General features: G+C 37.0%; 1 protein-coding gene and 1 pseudogene across 1 annotated transcript in view; both read left to right on the forward strand.

The window, feature by feature from the left end:
• GRAMD1C (GRAM domain containing 1C) overlaps window positions 1-16,734 on the forward strand; it is a 90,933-nt gene that overhangs the window by 58,149 nt on the left and 16,050 nt on the right. The window contains 2 exon segments of the mRNA XM_052641117.1: window positions 2,964-3,123; window positions 12,318-12,455. Of these exon segments, the coding sequence (XP_052497077.1) occupies window positions 2,964-3,123; window positions 12,318-12,455 (298 nt within the window).
• LOC128058183 (uncharacterized) lies at window positions 11,708-11,806 on the forward strand (annotated as a pseudogene).

The following is a 16,734-nucleotide window of genomic DNA, read 5'->3' on the forward strand; positions in this document are numbered from 1 at the left end:
ACCTGGGTTTGATCCCTGGGTCAGGAAGTTTCCCTGGAAAAGGGAAAAGCTGCCAGTCCAGTATTCTAGCCTGGAGAATTCCATGGACTGTATAGTCCATGGTGTTGCAAAGAGTCAGACACGACTGAGCAACTTGCACTTTAGCTAGTTAGTTTCTTCCTTTATTTTTTCAAGTATTATTATAAGCCTATCAATTTTTTAAAAAGTTTTGGTGAGTTTCTATCATCAAAGTCATCATTATTATTACTTTTTATATTCAGATTGTCCCCTCTACCAATGGGAGCCCCTTCAAGTTGGCTCCTCTTTCCTTTTGAAATAATCAATTATTTTTGACAGCTTCCTTTCTTTCTGATACAATAATGTGTCCCAAGCACATTTTTTATATTTTCAGTCCCAGACTTAGTATCAGCTACTTGTCTAATGAGCCATTGATTTTAGTGAAGGATGGCACTTAGAAACCACATTCTAAGTGATGAGAGTGTGCAGCTTTTGTTCTTCTGATTGGTGATGCAAATTTTGGGCCATTGCTGAATTTCTTATTTTAAATCAAAGCATTGGCTTCAAACTCTACCTCTGCCACTTTCTAACTATATGACCTTAAATAAATTAATTACTTAACCTCTCTATGCCTTTCTTTTTTCAACAATAAGATGAGGACACTAATACCCCATTTGAATTTTAACATAAGGACTAAATTAATTAATATATGTGGAAGTACATTGAGTAGTCTTTGACATGTATTAAGTATTCAATAACCATAATCTATTATAGTTGAATGGAGAAGGAAATGGCAACCCACTCCAGTATTCTTGCCTGGAGAATCCCATGGATGGTGAGCCTGGAGGGCTACAGCCCACAGGGTCACAAAGAGTCGGACACGACTGAGCAACTATGGCACACATTATAGTTGATGAATCTGTGTGTGGCCGTCAGTGGACCCCTTATGCCTTCTCTCATGGAGCTCCCAGCATCTGCTGTGAATAAATGTTTGGGAAACATTGAAATAGATTATGTAAAAGGCCCACAAGTTTTCAGCTTGTTTCAGGCGACCATCATGCATCTATCTCAGTGTGATTTTGTGTTGTGGACTTCACGTAAAACTCATTCATCAAGAGATACTTAGGAACTTACTACTTGTGTAAGCGAGGTGATTCTGAATGCCAATCCCCTTGTATGCTTTCACTGAGAAAATAAGCCACTGAGTTTGGGGGTTTAACAGGACAGGGGATCTCTTGCAGTCCCCTTATCCCTTTACACAAATCTGACTTTGAGGCTGGGTTTTCAGAACTATTAATATTAATATTCCTTGAGTCCTTCCTACAGCTTCTTTGACAATGGCTTCTGTACCTGTTCTTGAGTTAGTGAATCTATTGGCCCTTCTAGTTTTGTGCCAAAGGAAGTCATACTTTCTCTAAGAAAAAGAAGTGGATGTAGAGGAGTAATTTAATGTTTTAAGTTTGATTATATATTCACTAATGTTTAGGATAGATGTTTTCAGTTTATGGAATACAAGTAATCTAGAAGTTTGGTCCCTTTTTGCCTTTTACATTCAAGAGGAGAAGTACAGTGAGATTCTCAGATATCAAATATCATGTCACTTTGTTTCATTTTTACTTCCAATAAGGTTGGTAATAACAAAAAGTTAGAAATAGAATTTTCTAAGAATAAGTTGTTGTTAAGTTATAAAATAATAATCTCCAACAAAGTTGGTAGTAACAAAAAGTTAGAAATAGAATTTCCTAAGAATAAGTTTTTAATGTTACAAAATTAATAATCTCTTTAAAGATTCAGGAAACATAGAAAAGTATACAAAGAAATACAAATCATCTGGATGCTAACCATTCAAAAATAGCGATGTTGCTTTTCCTATAGGTATCTGTCCATGTTTGTTAAAATAGGAATTAAATCTTAATTTAAAAAAGAAATATGTGTGGAAACTTACTCTACTTAGCATCTATAGAGGTCCTAGGTCAGCTAATAAGCATGTTGCTTTGTAGTGTGGAACTCCTGAATAAATCAAGTCTTGATTTTGACAGTAATCTCTGATCGAAAAGTCAATCCTCTGACTTAGGATAGTGTAATACTTTAATAAATGGTGTCCTGGGTCCCAGTTGTTATTCTGCTTTCCTGGAGCTCCTCCTCCCTGGAGCTGCTTCTGTTGTTCAGGGCTGCCCTAAGGTCTCACGGGGCAGGAGGTAGAATGATTATATGCTTTTGCTGTCTTTCATCTGCTTATACGCAGACAAGGCAAGAAAGTACACTGCCATATGGTTTGTATTTTGTAAGCCTAATTACCATACTCTTCTACTTGACTACTACTACCATAGTAAAAGCATTCATACTTTAAGGTCTAATATTAAATTTATTACAGAAATTTCTTTATAATTTGATATATCTTTATTAAGCCATTTCCAGAAGGTATGGATAGCAGTATATATTGAATATATTTTAATGTACAACCCCTTAGTCCCTTAACAGTAAATCCAACTGTATTCTTATGGATTTGCTTTAATCTTTCTCCTTTAATCTACTCTCCCTCTCTGTACTCTGATGTGACTTTTATATCTCTGTTTTCTTTCCCTTTTCCCTTTAGTTACTGGTCTTGAGAGATGGGTGAGTTCTCTTCCTTGAGTTGATGGGTCAGGTATTGCCTGGGGAAACTAATTGGGTTTGACTCCTTTCCTTGCACACCCCAAAGAACTGACCACTCCATTATTTTTGTCCTTTTTCCCCTTTCCCTTCGACTTAAGTGATCCACATGTTAACTGTCCGTGAGTTCTTCCTTATGATGTTCTTCATAAATGTATGGTTCATTAGTGTATAAGAAGATGACTTTGGGATGATCTATATTATCTATCAATATTTTATGGACCAAATGTCATATAAACATAACAAGCAAAGCTCTCAAAGAGCAGCATTTCAAACTGTGTTTATTAGTAAAGAGCTCATTGTTTGCCTTTTAGGGGTTAAGGAAAGAGGAACCCCAAAAAGAGAAACAGATCAAAAGTCCTTCACTAACTTCAGAAAGGAGGTTAAGTAGACGGTCATCAAAATCACTGGACTTGAATAAAAATGAGTATCTTTCTCTGGACAAAAGCAGCACTTCAGATTCTGTTGATGAAGGTAAAGACTTTCTTATAAATTTTAAGTAAAATTTCAGTTATGTCTTTTAATTTTTACTTTTGTATTAAGTGTGTGCAGATTGAGAATTGTTTTTTGTACCAAATACAGTCTCACTCTATAAAGAATCAAAAAAGGATGGAGGTTAATAAGAAACAGGGGAAAGGGGCTGCTAAATCTAACCCATCACCACTTTTCAGAAGCCTGAAATTTGAAGATCTTCATCACATTTAGCCTATATTACCCCATGCATTGAGTTAGTGGAAATGGAGCAGTAGTAATGGAAAAGCAACTTTTTTTTCCTTTTTACCCATGACTTGTTTGCATCTGAAATGTGTACCTCTTAACCTCACGTACCTGTTTATCTCCTTCCCCTGCCTTCTCCCCTTCTGGCAACCAGCCGTTTGTTCTCTGTATCTGTGGCTCTGTTTCTGCTATGTTTGTTCATTGTTCTGTTTTTTAGATTCCATATATAAGTGGAATCATACAGTATATGTCTTTCTTTGTCTGGTTTATGTCACTAAGCATAATATCCTCTAGGTCTATCTGTGCCAGAAATGGCAAGATGTTGTCCTTTTTTATGGATGAGTAATATTCCATTTGGGGCTCCCCTTTACCACACATGGCTCAGTGGTAGAGAATCCATCTGCAATGCAGGAGATGTGGGTTCTATCCCTGGGTTGGGAAGATCCCCTGGAGAAGGAAATGGCAACCCACTCCAGCATTCTTGCCAGGAAAACCTCATGGGCAGAGGAACCTGGTGGGCTACATACAGTCCAGGGGGTACACAAAAGAGTCAGACACGACTTAGCAACTAAACAACAACAATATTCCATTGTATGTGTCTATACCGCATCGTCTTTATCCCTTCTATCTGTTGATACGCACTTAGGTTGCTTCCATGTCTTTGCTATTGTAATAATGCTGCAGTGAACGCAGTGGGGTACATATATCCTTTTGAATTAGTGTTTTCATTTTTATCAGATAAATACCTAGGAAAATGCCTAGGAGTGAAATTAGTGGGTTTTATGGTAGTTCTATTTTTTAATTATTTGAGGAACTTACCTAATATTTTCCATAGTGACTGCACCAGTTTACATTCCCACCAACAGTGTACTAAGGTTCGCTTTTCTCCACATTCTCACCTATACTTGTTATTTGCTGTCTTCTTGGTAATAGACATTCTGATGGTGTGAGATGGTACCTCATTGTGGTATTTCCCTGATGATTAATGATGCTGAGCATCTTTTCATGTGCCTGTTGGCCATCTGTATGTCTTCTTTGAAAAAATGTCTATTCAGGTCCTCTGCTCATTTCCTTTTTTAATCAGGTAATTTTCAGTTGTTGAGTTGTCCTTTGTATATTTTGGATATTAACCCTTTATCAGATATATAATTTGCAAATATCTTCTGACATTCAGTAGGCAGCCTTTACATTTTGATTATAATCTCCTTCACTGTGCAAAAGCTTTTTAGTTTGATTTGTTCATTTTTGCTTTTATTTATCTTGCTAGAAGAGACATAAAAAATACTGCTAAGAAAGATGTCAAAGAATGTACTTGCTTATGTTTTATTCTGGAAGTTTTATGGTTTCAGATCTTACATTTAAGTCTAATACAGTTTGAGTTTTAAAAAATCATAATGAAAATCTGTATGCTGTAATGCTATAAATTTTACTACTTTCTTTAACCACAAAAAGGGAGGGGAAGAGAGATTTCAAAAGTAGTTGTTGTTCAGTCGCTTAGTCGTCTCCAGCTCTTTGCAACCATGTGTACTGAAGCACGCCAGGCTTCCCTGTCCTTCACCATCTCCTAGAGCTTGCTCAAACTCATGTCCATTGAGTCAGTGATGTCATCCAACCATCTCATCCTCTGTCATCCCCTTCTCCTCGTGCCTTCAATCTTTCCCAGCATCAGGGTCTTTTCTAATGAGTTGGCTCTTTGCATCAGGTGGCCAAAGTACTGGAGCTTCAGTTTCAGTATCAGTCCTTCTAATGAATATTCAGGATTGATTTCCTTTAGGATGGACTGGTTTGATCTCCTTGCAGTCCAAGGGACTCTCAAGAATCTTCTCCAACACCGCAGTTCAAAAGCATCAATTCTTTGGCATACACCCTTCTTTATGGTTCAACTCTCACATCCATACATGACTACTGGAAAAACCATAGCTTCGACTAGATGGACCTTTGTTTGCAAAGTAATGTCTCTGCTTTTTAATATGCTGTCTAAGTTGCTCATAGCTTTTCTTCCAAGGAGTAAGTGTCTTTTAATTTCATGGCTGCAGTCACCATCTGCAGTGGTTTTGGAGCCCAAGAAAATAAAGTCTGTCACTGTTTCCATTGTTTCCCCATCTATTTGCCATGAAGTGATGGGACTGGATGCCTTGATCTTCATTTTTTGAATGTAGAAAATACAGTAAAAACAAAAATCAGTTGCTTAAGGGAAACTTTAGAGCAAATCATGTTCTCTTTACTTTCTTTAAGTTATAACCAATAACCTGGGGCTTGTCATGCTTATCAAGTCATAAAATTTCAAGGTCACTTCAAGGAGTTTTCTTTTCTTTTAGCTGTAAGATTACTGACATTGAAGTCAGTGAATTGAGGAGACAATAGGAAGGGTAGGGTACTGGCTGACTACTTTCAAATTTCAGGAAGCAGAGTAATGCCAGTGGAGTTTTGCTATACCTTCTTTTGTACCAGCATGTTATATTACTATTCCTACCAGAGTGTTGGTGATGGGGACATTATTGTGGTTTGGATCTGTCTGACATGACTGTATTTGCTAGTCCACTTACTGTTCAGCTTAGACCTGGTTTGGAAACCCCTGAAGGCTGTTTACTAAATCCATGAAAACCAAAGTTAAATCCATGTCAAATCTAAATCAAATCCAGTTCAAATCTAAAATCAAATCCAGATCCGAAACCAAACCAAATCCATGAAAACCGAATCCAAATCAGGTTCGACCTTGGCTTGGAAACACTGAAGTATCTTTGGTGAAAACTAAATCTACACTCTTAAAAACATAAGTAAAAATAAACAGGTTCTTAAAAATTAGAATGTATCAAGAAGACAGTTGTGTTCTTTTGCAAAGATCAATGAGAGGAAGTTTTTTGAAAGGATCAAGCACCAGGAATGACTAGACTCTCTTAGCGTCCTTACCATTTGTGCCTGGGAAATTCCATGGATGGAGGAGCCTGGCAGGCTACAGTCCATGGGGTTGCAAAAGAGTTGGACATGACCTAGCAACTAAACAACAACAGCATGTAGCTGTGTGAGTTAGTTATCCCTGCCTGGCCAAGCCTCTCCTGTAGGAAGATCTGCTCTGGCACCCAGTGGCCAGACACATAAGTGACACCAAAATGAGGAGTTTTGTTTGTTTGTTTTTGCATCCAGGATATATTTTGAAAACTTTTACACTGATACTAAAGACAGGCAAAGACACTACAAGAAAATTACAAATATCCTCTACAAATATTGACATAGAAATCCTGAACAAAATATGAACAAACCAAAGCAGTACACTAAAAGGGTTATACACTATGACCAAGTGGGATTTGTTCCTGGAATTTGAGAATGGGTCAACAGACAAGAATTAATCAATGTGATTTGTCACCTTAATAGAATGAAGGAAAAAAAAACAAAATCATGATTTTATTGCATCATCTCAATTGATGCAATAAAAGAACCAAATGAGGATTTTTTTTCTTTTTCTTTCTCATCTGCTCTTTTATAAGAATGATCCTTTAAAAAAAAATCCTCATTCAGTTCCCATACAATTCACATTAATGATAAGTTACCTAAAGAGTAACATTAAAACTCATATAAACTGTGTCTTTATCTACAAATAAAGAAAGAATAATAGTGGTGTAGTTTCTGTATTGCATAGAAACCCTGATCACCAGTTTTTAGAGAATGGGAGATAAAACAAATTGTGTCTCTTTAGTTACTCAATTAAACTCTAAATTATATGCCTGTCTTGCATACCTGCCTAATGTATGTTTTCACACATACTCAAAATACTACCAACATGGGTTGTGTGTGTGCTCAGTGGTCTCAGTTTTATTCATGAGAAGGTCCTTCTTATATTTATCGGTCTCAATTTTCCTACCATTTTCCATTGGCCACTTTGAAACTGTTATATTTGAAATAGTATTTTCTCTTTATTGGAAATAGTAACTTGCTGTAGATGGTGACTGCAGCCATGAAATTAAAAGACGCTTACTCCTTGGAAGAAAAGTTATGACCAACCTAGACAGCATATTCAAAAGCAGAGACATTACTTTACCAACTAAGGTCCATCTAGTCAAGGCTATGGTTTTTCCTGTGGTCATGTATGGATGTGAGAGTTGGACTGTGAAGAAGGCTGAGCACCGAAGAATTGATGCTTTTGAACTGTGGTGTTGGAGAAGACTCTTGAGAGTCCCTTGAACTGCAAGGAGATCCAACCAGTCCATTCTGAAGGAGATCAACCCTGGGATTTCTTTGGAAGGAATGATGCTAAAGCTGAAGCTCTAGTACTTTGGCCACCTCATGCGAAGAGTTAATTCATTGGAAAAGACTCTGATGCTGGGAGAGATTGGGGGCAGGAGGAGAAGGGGACAACAGAGGATGAGATGGCTGGATGGCATCACGGACTCGATGGACATGAGTCTGAGTGAACTCTGGGAGATGGTGATGGACAGGGAGGCCTGGCGTGCTGGGATTCATGGGGTCGCAAAGAGTCGGACACAACTGAGCAACTGAACTGAACTGAACTAAGTTGAGCAGTGTTCTTTTCTCCATTTAAAATACCACCTGCTAGCTTAATATGCTCCAGTTATATGATTGATGATGTTATTTAGATAGGAGGCTTTAGAGTACCATGAATTTAATAAATAAATAATCCCAGGTGGAAATAGTTTATTTTGTATCCTTACTTCCTTGAACAAATTTGCATACAAAAGGTATTATTGTTCATTTCTGGTAGTAATACCACAAGTTATGTTTTTATCAGTCATGATACAGAACATTTTATCTAACAGTAGAGTTTAAATGAAATATGAAGACATTGTATTGAAATACTTTTATGAATACAATTTATTTCCTTCTTAAATGTGACATTTAAGGAAGGAAACTTGCTTTTGAAAAATAATAATTACAGGAATCCTTAGAGAAATGGCTGCTTTTAGGGTTACGGTGCACACTTCAGTTGTGTCTGACTCTTTGTGACCCTATGGACTGTAGCCCGCCAAGCTCCTCTGTCCAGGGGATTCTCCAGGCAAGAATACTGGAGTAGGTTGCCATGCTCTCCTCCAGGAGATCTTCCTGACCCAGGGATCGAACCCAGGTTTCTTATGTCTCCTGCGTTGGCAGGTGGGTTCTTTACCACTAGAGCCACCTGGGAAGGGCTAGGGTGGGGAATATACAAAATGAGCCCAGATATAGTGCAAGAATATAAAGAAGCACTTGAAAAAGAAAAAAGAGGCATGTCAAAAGGTCATAGGCATCAACCTGAAAGAGCTTCTAATGGCCAAACAAAAAATAAGTGTGAGCAGCAAAATAAATAATGACAGTACTAGATTATAACCTGAAGTATAAACTGACTTTGTAAGTCCATCCTGATACCAACGGTTGAATAAATACATAAATGGGGGAGAAAGCAGGAGTCTTCCTTACAGAGCTACAAATAATAAAGTATATATGTAGATCTTTTCCCTTCCAGGAGGTGGAGCTGAATTCTCCTCCCCTTGAGATGGGCTGAACTTAGGGACTCATTTCTAATGAATAGCATATGGAAAGAGGAAAATAATACCTTTGAAGTGGAAAAGCCTGCCAGATACCACTTTGACCAATTGATCAAGATTAATCAAGGTTAATGCTGTTATGTATACCCCCTGAGTTTGAGGAGAAGGGTACTTCACCTCTGTGGTGTTCGTCCCCCAAATCCAAAGCCTGGTCTAATCGTGAAAAAAACCTCAGGTGAACCCAAATTGGGGGACATTCTACATAATACCTGAGCTGTACTTTCAAATGTATTAGGTCATTGAAAAACAAGAAAAAAGTGAGGGACTGTCATAGACTGAGACTAAGATGATTACAGCTAAGTACAAACATGGTAACTTGGGCTGGATTCTTGTTCAGAAAAAGACATTACTAGAAGAAATAGGAATAAAGTCTAGTTTAGTTAATTGTCGCTCTAAAATTATTAAAAAATAAAAAATTAAAAGATATCATTGCAAAAAAATGGCAGCCCACCCCAGTACTCTTGCCTGGAAAATTCCACGGACTGAGAAGCCTGGTAGACTACAGTCCATGGTTTCTCAAAGAGTCGGACACGACTGAGCGACTTTACTTACGATTTTTTTTGTATTTTCCACAGTCACCTAAAATGGTTATATAACACTTATGTGCCAAACTCGTAATGTACTTAGGTGAAATCAACATGATCCCTGCTCACATAGAACTTAAGAGTCTAGTGCAGGAAAGAGGCAATAAAAAGGCACTAAAGTCAGTAAAAATATAATTACAAGTCAGGATAAGTTCTGTGAAGGTGATGATCAGGATACATAGAATACCTATACTTGTTTGCTTTCTTGTGAATGTATGAATTATTTTTACAATAAACTTGAAAGTGAAAGTGAAAGTCACTCAGTTATGTCTGAGTCTCTGAGACCCCGTGGACTAGACTGTCCATGGAATTCTCCAGGCAAGAATACTGGAGTGGGTAGCCTTTCCCTTCTCCAGGGGATCTTCCCAACCCAGGGATCAAAGCAAGGTCTCCCTCATTGCAGGTGGATTCTTTACCAGCTGAGCCACCTGGGAAGTCCAAGAATGCTGAAGTGGGTAGCCTATCTGTTTTCCAGTGGATCTTCCCGATCCAGGAATCGAACCAGGGTCTCCTGCATTGCAGGCGGATTCTTTACCAGCTGAGCTATCAGGGACGTCATAATGAACATATATTACTTCTGTGTCAGAAAAAGCTATTTCTCAAGCCTAGTTTGGAAGTTACCTCATAGAACCTTAGTAAATTGCCTCGTTTCAGTGATTAATTTCTATGCCAGAGGAGCCATTACTTGAGATTGCAGTGCCTACTATGTGCATGCTTTTGTCTACACGTAGTATTGTTGCAGGAAGGAGGTAAATTGATATCTACCCACTATATCCCTAACTTCTCTGCACCTATAACAAAACAGGGAGACAGACCATTTCATGAGGAGTAGAAGGCAGAGCTGGAGGGATTTTTCCTTCCTGCTTCTTAGACCACTGCCTTTTGCTTTGACTGCTTCCAGTGGCTTAATGTGGACAGATGCTCAACACATAATTCTTAGAACTTGATTTGTGAGCTATGGGGAGCTTTTGTCACAGTTTTCATTCTGTAATGATGGGCATAATCCGTGAAACAATAAATGACCCCAGTCCTGAAATCATTAAAATTTCAACTGGATTGCTTTACTCCATTTCCTTTATTCTACCAGACTCCTGTTCCTAGATGTCCCCCAGCCCCGCCATTTCCTTTAGAGTCTTCGGAGTTAAATTCTTGCACTATAGCATAGGGTTAAGTGTGTGTGTTCTGCAGCTAGAGTGATTTCAGGTTTCAGTTCAGTCACTGACTAGCCATGGAGCTTTGGCAGTTCTCCGAGTGCTGCGGTTTCCTCATCTGTACAATGGAGATGAAGATGTGAATAGCTCTTGCCTCACAGGATTGCTGTGAGAATATGTGTGAATACCTCTAAGTTGCTTAGCACAATACCTGACGTGGTAACATCATGAATGCATGGGCTATTTCATGTAGTGTTTCCAGGGAATATGAGGAGAGGTGAGCTTCCTTATTTTCTACAAAAGAGTTTTCAACATTGCTGTCAGGTTCTTAGAAAAAATATAGTATTCCATTGGGCTTTATTTAGCTTTGAAGAATACTTTTCAGAAGGATTTCTTTTTTGATTAATTAAACTATTTTTTACACATATTTATTTTTTAAATTAATTTATTTTAATTGGAGGATAATGACTTTACAATATTGTGATGGTTTTTGCTGTACATCAACATGAGTTTGTTATAGGTATACATATGTCCCCTCCCTCTTGAATTGCCCTCCCACCACCCACCCCATCCCACCCCTCTAGGGTGTCTCAGAGCACCAGTTTGTGCTCCCTGAGTCATACAGCAAATTCCCACTGGCATCTCTTTTACATATGGTAGTGTATATATTCTTCTCTCCATTTGTCCCACCCTCTCCTTCCTCACTATTTCCGCAAGTCTGTTCTCTATGCGTGTGTCTCCATTGCTTTCCTGCAAATAGGGTATCAGTACCATCTTTCTAGATTCCATATATATGTGTTAATATATGATATTTATTTTTCTCTTTCAGAAGGATTTCTTTTAATGTGTAGTATTGAGAACAGATTGTAAATACAGTGATACTTGTCTTGGGGGAGTGAACTTTAAGTCAAGTTTGAAACATTATTCAGACTAGTAAGATAGTGAGTACAGCAGATATTAAAGCCATTAATGTCTTAATATTTACTTAATATGTATGCACATTCAGAAATAGGACCTGCTATGTGTCCCTTGTCACTCTTGAAAGATTCCTTTTTTTAAAATATTTTTTTGAGTGCTTGGTTTGGCAGCACATATACTGAAATTGGAATGATACAGAGGTTAGCATGGCCACTGCTCATGGATGACACAGAAATTCATGAACTGTTCTTTTGAATGATATACGATATTATGAGAGTTTAATATCATGCAAATTAAGTATTTCTATATCTTGGTTTTTGACAACTGAACAATTGATCATGTATAGTTTAATTACAATCTACTTGGCTCAGATGGTTAAGCGTCTGTCTACAATGTGGGAGACCCGGGTTCAATCCCTGGGTCGGGAAGATCCCCTGGAGAAGGAAATGGCAATCCACTCCAGTACTATTGCCTGGAAAATCCCATGGACTGAGGAGCCTGGTAGGCTACAGTCCTTGGGGTTACAAAGAGTCGGCACAACTGAGAGACTTCACTTTCACTTTCACTTTCACTTTTATGTATAGTTATACATAATATGTATGAATATAATACCAATTTAGAGTTTTAATAGTGTCATGTAATGTCCTGTGATCATTGTAATCACACTTAAAAGCCATTTTGTGCCCAAAACAAACAAAATGAAACCTTGAAATTACCTTTCTTTGATGTCTTCCCTTTTTGTTCTGTGTTTCTTGTTTCCCCAGAAAACATTCTTGAGAAAGACCTTCATGGAAGACTTTATATCAACCGTGTGTTTCATATCAGTGCTGAAAGAATGTTTGAATTGCTGTTCACCAGTTCACGCTTTATGCAGAGATTTTCTAATTCTAGAAATATAATAGGTTGGTCTTGTGTTCTTATCTAAGGATAAATGTGGGAGAATTTTATTATCCTTAGAGAGTTTATGTTGTCAAGTGGAAAAATTAGACAGTCTTCAGTTTCATTTTGGTCATGTAGAAACTAGTGTTTAGGTGTTTTGGGTAAAATCACATGTAAATAGTATAATTTTTAAATTAGTCAGATCTTACCTACTATTAAGTTCAGACCCTTTGAGAACTAAAACTCCGTTCAGTTGGGTTGAGCCCCATTTAAAAGGATTCCATTGTGGAATAGTTGGATTCTGAGCATGTATGCTAAGTTGCTTCAGTTGTGTCCAACTCTTTGAGACCCCATGGACTGTAGCCCGCCAGGCTCCTCTGTTCATGGGATTCTCTAGGCAAGAATTCTGGAGTGGGTTGCCATGCCCTCCTCCAGGGATCTTCCTGACCCAGGGATAAAACCTGCACCTCTGTGTCTCCTGTATTTGCAGATGGGTTCCTTACCACTAGTGCCACCTAGGAAGCCAACTGGATTCTAGTAGAGTATGAACTACGATAGTCACTTTGCAAAATGTCTACTAGATACATATAACCTTCAGAAATGGGTCCCAGTGTACTCTGAAAGATGTGTACTGCCATGCTCATAGCAGCATCATTTATAATGGCCCCCAAACTCAAAACAGCCCAAATATCCACCAGTAATAGAATGGATAAACAGATGTACGTCCACACAAAAGAATACCTACGGCGATGGAAAAAAACAACTGCTGCTAACAGTGCATATAAATCTTATGGGTATACTATAGTATTAAGCAAGAGAAGTCAGACATAAAATGGTACATACTGTGATTTCTTTAAAGTTCAAAACGAGGTAAAACTTATTGATAGACATGAAAGCAGCAGAATAGTTAACTGCTGTGGGTGGATAGAGACTGGAAGGGAGCTTCTGGGATCCTGGTAAAGTTCTCTATCTTGATTTGGGTAGTGTGGTGCACATGTGTGTTTTTCCTGCAAATTCGTGGAGACTTGAGGTTGCAATGCCTATGGTCTATCTTAATGAAAATACTCCAATTAGGAAGGTTGTTAGAAAAAATATTTTATTGATTATGTGTTAAAAGTTCTATTTTGGTAAACATCTCAAAGAAGCATATAGCCAACCTGAAATTGAATTTATCCTAAATATTTCAAGATATCTTAGAAACTTTGGGAGCATATGGTTTAACTTGCTATATAAAATTAGAAAACACCAGTGGCAGAGATCCATATAAGCTGAGTCATTTGACATAGTCAAAGAGAGTCAAGTTAAATATAATGTATAGTCTAACCATTTTATTAACCATTAGATGTTATTCCTTTATTTGAAACTTTTATGTAAACATAATTACATATTCATAGGCTATAACATTGATACAGACTAGATATAAAAAAGTAATTTTTTCTTATTATTCATAGTAGAGTAGCAAAGCAATTTCTGATTGATAGCTATTGTCTTGTGATTATATTAAATGTCATGTTTTTAAAAATCATTAATTTTTTTCCTGTTCTTCCAGTTTTAAAAATGTGTAATACCTGAGGGATATAAATCTTGCTTTTCACTCAGTAGCTCGTGTTTAACATTGTATCTGTTCTGAATCTATTTTGTATGTTCTTGCTATTCATGTCTGCCTGGAGAATTTGCCACTCCAGAAGAGCTGGATATTTTATATCTCTTAATTTTCTAAGATGATGCCTGTTGATATTGCACTGCCATTTTTATGGCTGGAAAGGCCCAGAGGGAACTAGCTATGTTATTCCACGTTGGTACAAAATGAAGGCTTTTTTTTTTAAATCACAGCTGCGTTTGGTGTTTGATATCATATCTAGCTTCAGTATGGATGACTGTGTTTGCCATCTGATGCTATAAATGGCTTTGGGAAGCAAAAGCGTCTGGCTTATCACAAGTATAAATAGTTATAGGCATGTTGCCATTAGACCTAGAATTAGTCAGAAGGTTTGTCCCCAAAGAGATAATCTGCTTATGATTGCACACTATTCTATTCTCTTCTGAATTTGTTATCTGTTAATCAAAGTTGCATTTCTTGAGAACAGGTTTCAAAGGCTTCTTTTTAAACTATTAAGAGTTTAATGGGAAAATATAGTATGGTCAGTTATTTGTGGATTTAACCTAATTTCAGCACTAAAATGGCTACTTCTGGATCTATTTTTTTATAATTAAAATTTATTTTAAATTATTAAGAATAATGATAATTATTCTTAATAATTTTTTAAAATTTTTTAAAATTTATTTTAAATTATTAAGAATAATGATAATTATTCTTAATAATTTTTAATAAAAATCACAATTTGAATTCTTTCAAATCTTTGTTTATGGTTATAGGACACTATTTTTATAATGTAAAGCTCAGTTTTAAGTCTTTTTATTCAACTTTCTAATTTTGAAAAAATGCAGATCTTTAGAAAAGTTGCATGAATAGTATAATGAAACCTACCCATCACCTGCATTCACCAGTCTTTTTTATTGTGGTATTATTTCTGCACATAACATAAAACTTACCATTTTAATAATTTTAAAATGTACAGTTCAGTGGCATTAAGTACATTCACATTGTTCTGTACCCATCACCATCTTTGGAACTTTTCATCTTCCCCAAACTGAAACTCTGTCCCTGGTGAACAGTAATGCTCCATTTCCCCTTTCCCCGTCCCTTGATGAACACCATTCTACTTTCTGCCTCCATGAATTTTACTATGCTTCTGTTGTTCAGTCACGCAGTTGTCTGACTCTTTGGGACCCCATGGAGTGCAGCACGCCAGGCTTCACTGTCCTTCACTGTCTCCCGGAGCTTGCTGAAACTCATGCCCATTGAGTCGGTAATGCCATCCAACCGCCTCATCCTCTATCATCCCCTTCTCTTGCCTTCAATCTTTACCAGCATCAGGGTCTTTTCTAATGGGTCAGCTCTTTGTACCAGGTGGCCAAAGTATTGGAGCTTCAGACTGAGCATCAGTCCCTCCAATGAATTTTCAGGATTGATTTCCTTTAGGATTGACTGATTTGATCTCCTTGCAGTCCAAGGGACTCTCAAGAGTCTTCTCCAACACCACAGTTACAGTATTTGTTTCTTTGTGACTGCTTATTTCACTTAGCATAATGTCTTCAGGGTTTATCCATATTTCAGTATGGATTTCATCTTATTCCTTTTAAAGAATAAATGCTAAACCATTTTATGTTTATGCCACATTTTGTATACCTACTCCTTTATCAGTGGAGTTTTGAGTTATTTCCACTTTTTAGTTATTGTGGATGCTGCTGCTGTGAACACTGATGTACAAGTATGTGTTTGAATCCCTGCTCTTAGTTCCTTTGGGTAATACCTAGAAGTAGAAATGGATCATAAGGTAATTCTGTATTTGATTTTTTGAAGAACTGCCATATTGTTTTCCACAGTGGCTGCGTCATTTTATAGTCCCACCAGCACTGCATAAAGGTTCCAATTTCTCCATATTTAGCCAACCTCTCATTTTCAGGTTTTTGTGATAATAGTTAACCTAGTGGATGTGAAGATTCACCAATTTTAAAATTTTATTACATCAGAGGATTCTTGAATTATTTATTTTGCAATTTTTGCTTTTGATTACTTCAACTTATTGTTATCAAAATGCCTCATATGTCTGTTTGTATACTGTTGCCATTTTTTCTCATAACTTCATCTGTTCTTTATATTATGATGAACTTTACTTAGGTATTGGGGACTTGACTCTTCCAAAATGTTGTAACATTCCGACACGTGATATTCAATAGGCTTGTTGGTAACACTGATGAAAATACAAGTGAAAGAGAGACTTTTATCTTTGTTGATAATTGCTTTGTTGAATAGTGTGCAGTTTTAACGGCAGAATTCAATGATATCTTTAAATTTAGTCACTGGTTAACAATGAACTATTTGTATAATTTTTCTGAAACAGGCTGACATATGACCAAAGTGATATTTTACAAAGTATTTTATAATTAATTTTATATCTATTGTACACCTAAATAAATCATTTTAAAACAAATTCTGTATTATAGATCCCATGATTTGAGATGTTGCCTGTTTAATTTACTTGCAAAATTTTTCTGCAAAAGATAAGCAACAGGCAGCTTCAGGATCCCTCATTAAATCCCTAGGCTTAGCTGACTGAAAGAAGTTAAATAAAATTGAATATATCATAAAGCCTTATTTCCTTTCCTTTGATGATGGGTAATAGGTTAGATAAAAGCTTCTGTTTTAGGATATTGATGTGCAGCAGCCAGATATACTAA

Source organism: Budorcas taxicolor, chromosome 1 (assembly GCF_023091745.1).
Source record: "Budorcas taxicolor isolate Tak-1 chromosome 1, Takin1.1, whole genome shotgun sequence".
NCBI lineage: Eukaryota > Metazoa > Chordata > Mammalia > Artiodactyla > Bovidae > Budorcas > Budorcas taxicolor.